Source organism: Typopeltis vanoorti, chromosome 21, assembly GCF_054136105.1.
Source record: "Typopeltis vanoorti isolate ZY-2024b chromosome 21, IOZ_Tvanoo_1.0, whole genome shotgun sequence".
Classification (NCBI taxonomy): Eukaryota; Metazoa; Arthropoda; class Arachnida; order Uropygi; family Thelyphonidae; genus Typopeltis; species Typopeltis vanoorti.
In genome coordinates this window covers 55,538,451-55,547,439 of record NC_143569.1, presented here as the reverse complement: position 1 = coordinate 55,547,439, position 8,989 = coordinate 55,538,451, and the positions used below count along the sequence as shown (strand labels likewise).

At 34.8% G+C, this 8,989-nt stretch overlaps 1 protein-coding gene across 1 annotated transcript in view; it reads right to left on the bottom strand.

Annotated features, from left to right (window-relative positions):
• Window positions 1-2,843: 2,843 nt before the first annotated feature.
• The window catches only part of eIF3b (eukaryotic translation initiation factor 3 subunit b), a 242,628-nt gene continuing 236,482 nt past the window's right edge, over window positions 2,844-8,989 (bottom strand). Inside the window, exon 17 of the mRNA XM_090410856.1 lies at window positions 2,844-3,098. Coding sequence (XP_090266982.1) covers window positions 2,992-3,098 — 107 coding nt within the window. The 3' untranslated portion in view covers window positions 2,844-2,991. The remainder of the gene's footprint in view (window positions 3,099-8,989) is intronic.

Genomic DNA, 8,989 nt, shown 5'->3' with positions numbered 1-8,989 from the left:
GTAGAAAGTATTTTTACCTTGGGTATATACATGTTAAAGATACCAAGTAATATCTTTAACATGTATATACCCAAGGTAAAAATACTTTCTACATTTATATCTCCTCCAGAGATTCTTATTTAATAAGGTTAAAACACCTTATGGTAACTTGTTTTGGCGAAATAGTTACAAGCTCTGTACTACTAAATCTTGGTATTTCTAATTCTAGCCTAGCTCTCACTGACGAGACCTCAATAAAGGTCGAAACCGGTCTGGGTAGTGGCCCCTTGCCTTTAATACAAAACATTATACATCCCCTTCTTGGAGATGTGTTTTGGCATTAAGGGTAAATATCAAGATTAGTGATCGGAGCTTGTTCCACCTTTGCCACGAGTTGCCCTGGTCCTGCACTACCTGTGGGATCAGTTAGACTTGCATCAATTGCAGGCGCAAACTTGACTTTTAGTCTGTTTGCTTACTTGGGAAATGGAGTAAAACCAGGTTTAAAATTACTTGGTATCTTTAACATGTATATACCCAAGGTAAAAATACTTTCTACATATATATATATATAATTAATACATGCAGCAGCAAGCATACAAATGAAAAAACATTTCTCTAGGATTTTCTGAAATCTGATATGGTAATAGAGCTTTCTCTGGATGGATTCCAACCTCTACACTAAATTTACTTCAAAAGGAAAAGGGATTAATTTATTTTAATTGTAATGAAGATGAAATTACATAGGATCTTTGTCATATTTACTGCATACTGGTTGATTTTATTTTCCTGTACACAGTGTGCCAATTAAATAATGAGACAATTATATCAAATCAAAGAACTACATTTGGAACTGTCAATTACAGAGATTCAAAATAATCTCCAACTCCACACAACATTTACATTGTTGCACAGGTATTCTAAACATCCTCAACAGGATCCTCCTTCAATCTCTGGGTCACACTGCATTAGATGTCTCGACGTCACTGAATTGCTCCCTTTCTAAGGCACACTTCATCTTTGGAAAAAGGAAAATATCTGCAGAAGCCAAATAGGGGGATGTGATCACACAGATGAACTTTGAAGCCAGAAACTGCTTCACAGGAAGTGCACAGTGTGTGTGTGCGGGCACATTGTCGTGCAAAAAAACCAATTGTTGTTGTGGAACAGTTCTTTCCTGACATGTAATGCAGGCCTGCAGACATTGCATTACTCCTAAATAATACTGACTTGATTTTTGCAACCTTTCAAAACACCAGCTTTCATCATTGGCACGTTCTTTGCAACACATCATGATCTTGACCACCCATATGGATGAAATTTTGACATACAAGGTGCTTTCTGTTCATGTGTCAACATGTGTGTAACAAACCTCTGACAAATTTTATGCTACTCTCTTTCTGAGATTAATCTGGTTGTCTTACCAACACCAAGCTGCACAGAGTAGCCTAGTGGTTATTCATCTGTCATGGGCAACAATTTCCCTAGCTTTCATCATATTTTCCGTGCAGAAACTGGTCATCCACAGCATAGTTTATTCTCCAGGTACTCCCTCTTTAAATGTTGAAAATCAGTGTAACACCTGTGAATGGCTCAGTCATCTCCATAAATTTCTGTAGGTCTTGGTACACTTCTGTAGCAGTTTTTTTTTTCTTCCTAATTTACAGTAAAATTTTAGCACAGCTCTTTGCTCCATGATGCAACTTCTGACATACTCAGAAGTTGCATCGTGACTCTTACTTCAATGGTTGCCACATGAAAATTGCTGCGTCACCTAACTCAAAAGTTACACCTGTGATTACAACACAGTCTAGCGATCAAATTATAAGCAGGTTTGTTCCTTTTATTTAAAGGGCTGTCCTGTAAAAAATCAATCTCATTACGTAACAGACACACTGTGTTAATCAACATTGGTAAACCTTAGATGTCATACCCATGGTGCTAAGCTGCCTGAAGACAGCCATTTTCAGTTCAAATCTAGTCCCCAGCTAGAGGAACTTTGCTAATTCTTTCTTTGACTGGTTCCCAAGTTGGTTGATTTTGGATAAGAGTAAGCAAGTTTCTCCCCCTGTAAACTCAAGAAAATCAGCCATAGAATCCACACCATCTCAGACAATAATATACTGTGTTAGGGACAAATAGATGGTGACAGATGGCATTTATAATTAGTGATAGATATTCTCCAACAGGCTACCAGTGAAGAGTGAACTTCTCCCTCAGTCCTGAAATAAAAGGAATTAGGGGATTTATTTGGCAATATCAGTGACCAATTTTACAGGGATGTTTTAATTAGCTGAATGAACACAGATGAAATTATTTTCTTCTAAAATCTTCATTCCCAAAAGAGAGTAGGCAGAGTTCTTTAATCATAATTTGTGACTAGATGGGCACCTAGTCCACACCCTTCAAGTATTACCCAATAATGAGACCAAATTTATCGGCAAGAGAGAGAGTATGGCTACTACTGCTACTATCTTGCTGTCATAACATTTGTATTAGTGTCTGTAACAAAACCATTGTACAGCTGATTTTCTTAAGAGGCAGGGCTAAAAACTTGAGTTTCCAGTACGAGGAAATCCTACATGCCATGCTAGTGATCAACAATCTTGGGAATCAGTTAAAGAAAAGCTTTGAAAAAGTTTGTCAGTGATCAGAAAAGAACTTAGAATTTTTTCTGAGGACAGTCTAGCACAATAGATGCAAATACCATTTCTACAGGGTACACAAGTATATTATTCAACATTAAATAATTAACATTAAAAATGAAATCAAATATATTACAACCATATATTTAATTGTATACTGTTTCCCACAATATAAAATCTTAATTTTTTTAAGGAACTCTAAGCAAACATTTAAAACACTTGTTTAGGAAAATTCTTTATTTTCATCTACTGTACACAATGACCCAGTTGAACACAGGGCTTCCAAAGATGGCTGAGTATAAATTCCCACAAAAGCACCACTTCACGCTCAGTTCAGGTACACAGATAAATTCTGACAAAAGAATCCCTACTCTTCGTCTTCGTCAATTACTTCAGCTTCTTCTTTTATTAAGAACTCAACAACTTCTTCCTCCAAATTTGTTGTTTCACTATCTAGTTCATCTGTGTCAATATCTGGATGTTAAACAAAATGTATATTATTTCAGTGATACTACAAATCCAAGAAAAAAATTATATGTAGAAATAGAAACTTGGCTATGGATGATTATAATTCCTTGAGAATACTGTTTTTTTTTACTAAAGTACTTAATAAAGATCTGAATACAATACAAACACTATTTGGAAATATAAACATTCCCAACTGCTGATATTGCTAACTTATACTTAATCAATGGAAAAAAATTTATGCAAAGATCTAACGAACACTATTAAAAAATTAAAGAAACATCTAGATATGTAAACAGAGTCACTTTTGCTAAATTTAGTAATGGTGTTAGGACCAAGTTCTGGCAAAGGCATTTTGATAGCTATTTCTAGAACTACATTTCCACCATATTGCAGAAGTATGGAAAATAGTGAGTAGCAATATTCATTCCTGTAAGGTGTGCCCATCTATGGCCTATATACTGTTGGCTCTTCATTTTCTGGTTCATTCTGAGATTGTACTATAAAATTTTATGAAAGACCAGGCTTTTCTAATTGCTACAGGAATTTGATGCACTGATTATTCCCACTAATTTCTTCTTTCATCAAAATTGTCACAATGAATGAGTGTCCCTATAAATATGCACATTATTGTAATTTTACTTTTTGAACACATTTATAAAAAATCATGATATAATCTAAATGCTTGTAATTTTCAGAAGCATGTTATTCTACCTCCTACCTACTCAATGAAATCAGTGAAATTCTACACTGACTATCAACCACAATAACATATACCAGGGAGTACATTCTTGAGAAAAGGCAATTGATATAAAGAGAAAGGAAGAAAAGGGAAAAGCTGGTTCATGTTGAAGATCTAAATAGCAGAACAGAAAATGAATCTCAGACATACAGGAAAATTTGGACAAAAGAACAAAGCAAGAAATAATAACAAATACCTGCTGAATTAATATTCTGCTCAACACATGGATTAACATGAGCTGTTATTCAGTACTAACATCTTATTCCTACACAAGATATGTAGGAATTCACATTAACAGAACAACAACTATGCAGTGATCACCACTTGTTTCCAAGCAGGATAAAAATAAGTATCATTACTCACTGATATAGGGAGTAATGGTTAGAACGAGGAACTTTTATTGGTACCTTGTTTAGCACAGTACTCAATTGGTAAACTATCCATTCTTAGCCCTTTAAAGCATCGAGGCTTAGCACTTTTCCCAATAACCAAGACTTTTTTAAATATTTTTTATTATCACTTCTTGATAAAATTTTATTATCACTTCCTTCATAATGTGATCCTCCATATAGATAATAATAACAGAGGATAATGTACATCCTTGTCTGACAACAGATTTAAAATAAAACCATCTTCCTGTACTTCCTTCAATAACTATAAAAATAATTGGTAGAGATAACTACTCGAGTTATCTCTACCAATACCCAGTCACTGTCATTCAGTAAAGATAACTCGAGTAGTGATTTGTTGTATCAAATGTGCAATCATAAATTGCACATTTGATACAACAGCAAGATAAACTACAAAAAGAATGAACATGCTGTGGAAAAGAGGGAACATCTCAAAAAGGGAGGCATGAAGATAAAGATCCAGATATTGAGGTTGTTCTAAATCAGTGGTCTAATGTTAAAAAAGAAGTCACAGTATGGGTCATGATTTAAAGCAACAGATGGTTGGTTGCCTTGATGGAAATGTAGGCATGATATTAAATTCAAGAAAGCATATGGAATATGCGTTCTTGAATCCTCCATTTACAATGCAGTTGACATTTTCAATGGTTCTGCCTTTTTCATTCTCTTTGTCTTGTTATTGCTGACCTTCATACCATATCTATTACAACAGTTATTCAATTTAGCCGAATAGTAGATTTATTTAGAAGTATAACATCATACGTATAAAGTAAAGAGCTGACATTGACATCTCGAATTTTGATATCATGTTTAATACCACGTTCCTTCATAATGTGATCCATATAGATAATGAATAACAGAGGGGATAATGTACATCCTTGTCTGACACCAAATTTAACATTAAACCACCTTCCTGTACTTCCTTCAATTCTAACTGCTGACTTACAACTCAAAGACTAAGTATTACGTGATATAATACTCCACTAACACCATACAACTGTAGCATTTTGAATAGCTTCTCTGTTGGCACCTTGTCATATGCTTTTTCCAGATCACAAAACTTAAATACAGATCTTTGTTATATTCCCATGATTTCTCAACTATTCGTATATTGAAGAAAATATGAAATAAATTGAAAACAAGAACCAAACCTTTGAGTCTCAGTGGCAAACTGAAGAAGACATTGATTGATTCAGCTAGAGAGATATATGGTGAAGTTGTATGCAAGGATAGAAAAATAAGAACACCATGGTGGACACAAGAAGTTAAAGAAGAAAACACACCAAAATTTTCTACCAAATAAGTCAACAGATGCCCTAAGAGAATACAGAGGTAAATGTAAGGGAGCTAAGCTATGTGTAAAAGTAGCTAAATCAGGAAGGTGGCAAAATGTTCTGAAGGCTATTGAAGAAGCTTGGAAATTATTATTAATATTATACAAGCACCTCCACGGAGTGACACCCAATCTATCATACCTTTCCTTGAACCTATTAACAGACAAAGTACTAACAACTGACTCTGGCAACCCATTCACCACTCTCCAAGCAAAAAAATCTTGTCCTCACATTGCTACTGACCACACCTTTATTCAACTTCCAGAGATGACCCCCTTGTTCTGGTTTCTCTAGCCAAGTGCCAAAACATTTTCCCTGCATCTATTCTACAAACTCCTTTAAGCAACTTAAATGTTTCTATCACATCCCCTACTTTTCACATATCAACTGACTTCTGCAATCCACACACACCTACAATCTATCCTCATAGGGAACATTCCACAGGCCACTCACCATCTTGGTCACTTGCCTCTGAATCCTCTGCACGGCTTCCTCCCGATGTGGGCCTATCAAGGTCTGATAAAGAGGAATGACAACTTCCTTATCTCTGCTTTTTAATGTGTTCTTCACTAGCCAAGTAATCTTATGGGCTAATTTAGCAACCTTAGCAATATGTCCTCTAAACTTTAACTCTGTCTACCACCTCCCCCTTCCAAATCTCTAGCTTCATCCATTTCCTGGAGTACAGTGCAATTGATGTGATACACAGCTCGTAATCTATTTATCCCAAAATGCATAACTTGACATTTCTCGACATTAAACTAACACCCATTAACTTTTGCTCATACTGATAGCCAATTTAAACATTTACCTCCCCTAATGCAAAGCACATCTCCTTGCAGACATGTATGATGCTATGCATTAAGGGAAGGGCCACTACCCAGACTGGTTTCGACCTTTATTGAGATCTCATCAGTGGGAGCCAGACCGTGAAATGCTAAGGTTGAAGTAATGTAGAACTTATAAATTTTACCTATACAAGTTGCCACAGACCTGAAAATACTTCAGGCACAAACTTGACTTACCTGTCTGTTTGCTTACTTGGGAAAAAGGATTAAAACCAAGTTTATAAAATTGCTTGGTATCTTTAATATATAGTATACCCAAAGGGGAAAAAAAAAAAAAAAACTTTCTACATCTTTCTCTCATCCTGAGATTAAAGGTCAAAGCACTTGGTGGCAACTTGTATAGGTAAAATTTATAAGTTCTCCATTACTTCAACCTTAGCATCTCAGGGTCTGGATCCCACTGATGAGACCTCAATAAAGGTCTTAATGCATAACATCATACATGTCTGCAAGGAGATGTGCTTTGCATTAGGAGAGATACCAAGGGAAAGTGATCAGAGCTTACTCCACCTTTACCACGAGTTGCCTCAGACCTGAAAATACTTCAGGTGCAAACTTCACTTACCTGTCTGTTTGCTTACTTGGGAAAAAGGATTAAAACCAAGTTTATACAATTGCTTGGTATCTTTAACGTATAGTATACCTAAAGTAAAAAAAAAAAACTTTCTATATACATATATGTATAAAGCATTGATAGCTATTTATGAACTGGCCCTAGTTGAAAATATATCAAAAGAGCAATCACAATATTAAGTTTTATTTTATGCTTCCTAAGGCTAAAAGAAGTGTGCTGAGAGAGATTCATAATTCTTATGAGAAGAATATGTAGATGATGGTGTCATTCCAAGCAAAATTGTGGGAAGATCAGAGGTTTGATCTCACCCTTGATAAATGGATTGGTTTAAAGATGAGACATTAATCTGTATGGAAATTATAGCAAAATTTACAATCTGTATTTGGTCTCAAATGCAAAGAAATCATTCGAGCGCTTTCAACATCAATTTTGAGAAGCATATTGCTGAATCAAATGGCTAACATTATGGTCAATTATGACCACAAATAGCAAGTTTTGTATCATTTATGACAATCACACATTACATTTAGCAATCTGTGATGTTCTCTATTAAAAAAAAAAAAGACAAGTTTGATTAAAATGAAGGTTTTGAGAATAGCTTTGGTGATTTAGAGGATTTTTCAGACAATGATGAGGAAGAAAAAAATTCAAATTCGACAAATTTGAATTAGTAAATTCTTATGATTTAAATGAAAATATTCAAAATGTTGAGAAGTCTTACGAGTTCAACTGTGTATGCAATGGTCATTTGCAACAAAAAGTGAATTGGGAAGATGCAGTATTTTAAAACATGTTAGAACTTGCTGCTTGATAAAGTTTCGACATTTTAAAGACTATTAAATTTAATGAAAAGCATCTTAAAGATAATGGTAGTGCAGATTTAATCAAATACCTCAACATTCAATTTTTCTATAATTTGAATAATTCATTAAAGCCAAATTAAAGTGTTTGTTAAAGCATTTAGTGGACAAGATGTAACTCTTTATTCAGCAGATTTGGCAGTTAACTTCATGTAAATAAAGTTGAGGTTACTTATTCTGAGAATTGTTAATTAAAATTAAAATTGTTACTTAAAATCTTAGATTTTGCAATGTTTTTTACAGAGAAGACTTTTTTCCCTGAAAGTGAATTCAAAAAAATTCAAAGAAGAAATTTTTGAATAAAAATAAATGTCATTATTTACAAACAAAAAAAACCACATTCTATTTTATTCAATGAAACTATTAAAAAAATATATAGATCTGCATAATAGCCAAGGATAATATTGGGTCTTCATTCTAAATTTGTGTGTAGCATTTAAGTAAAATAGAATATAGAGTGTAAATTAAATTTTGAAGGCTTTGTGAGGGAGACCTCCACATAGCCTTCAAAGGAATGCGGAGAACCGACTAGGGCTTCTGACCTAATGTCCAATCCTCACCTTCTCGTGGTGCACCCTGTTGGGTATCTACTTTGATACTGAACGAACGAGGATGGGCTGGCAATTTGGGATTTAGCCAACCAAATTGTATTCTTATTGGTTAAACCAAAATAAAAAATGATGGTACAACATGACAAAATTTCATGCCGGCTGGGGCATCGCCCGGTTAAACAAGGCCCCCGTGGTTTTCGCCAGGGAACCAGGGCGAACAGCGAAAAGTCAGCTACTGGAACAAAACTGAAAGCAAACCCTAACTCAACATCACCAGAGTTAAAGATCGGTACTATCAACATAAGAAGCCTGAATGGCAAAGAAATGGAGCTAGCTGAGGAATTAGATAAGTACCAGATCGACATAATAGGGGTGACTGAAACAAAAAAGACCAAAACTGGTGAGATCTTTCTGAGCAATAAATACAAAATGTTATATTCAGGCAATGACAATCAAGAAAAAGAAGGAGTAGCCATGGTATTCAACACAAAATACGAGGCTAATCTTCTTGAATGGCAGTCAGTCTCAAGTAGAGTAATGTGGGCAAATATGAGAATGGGGAACTGGACAATGAGACTTAT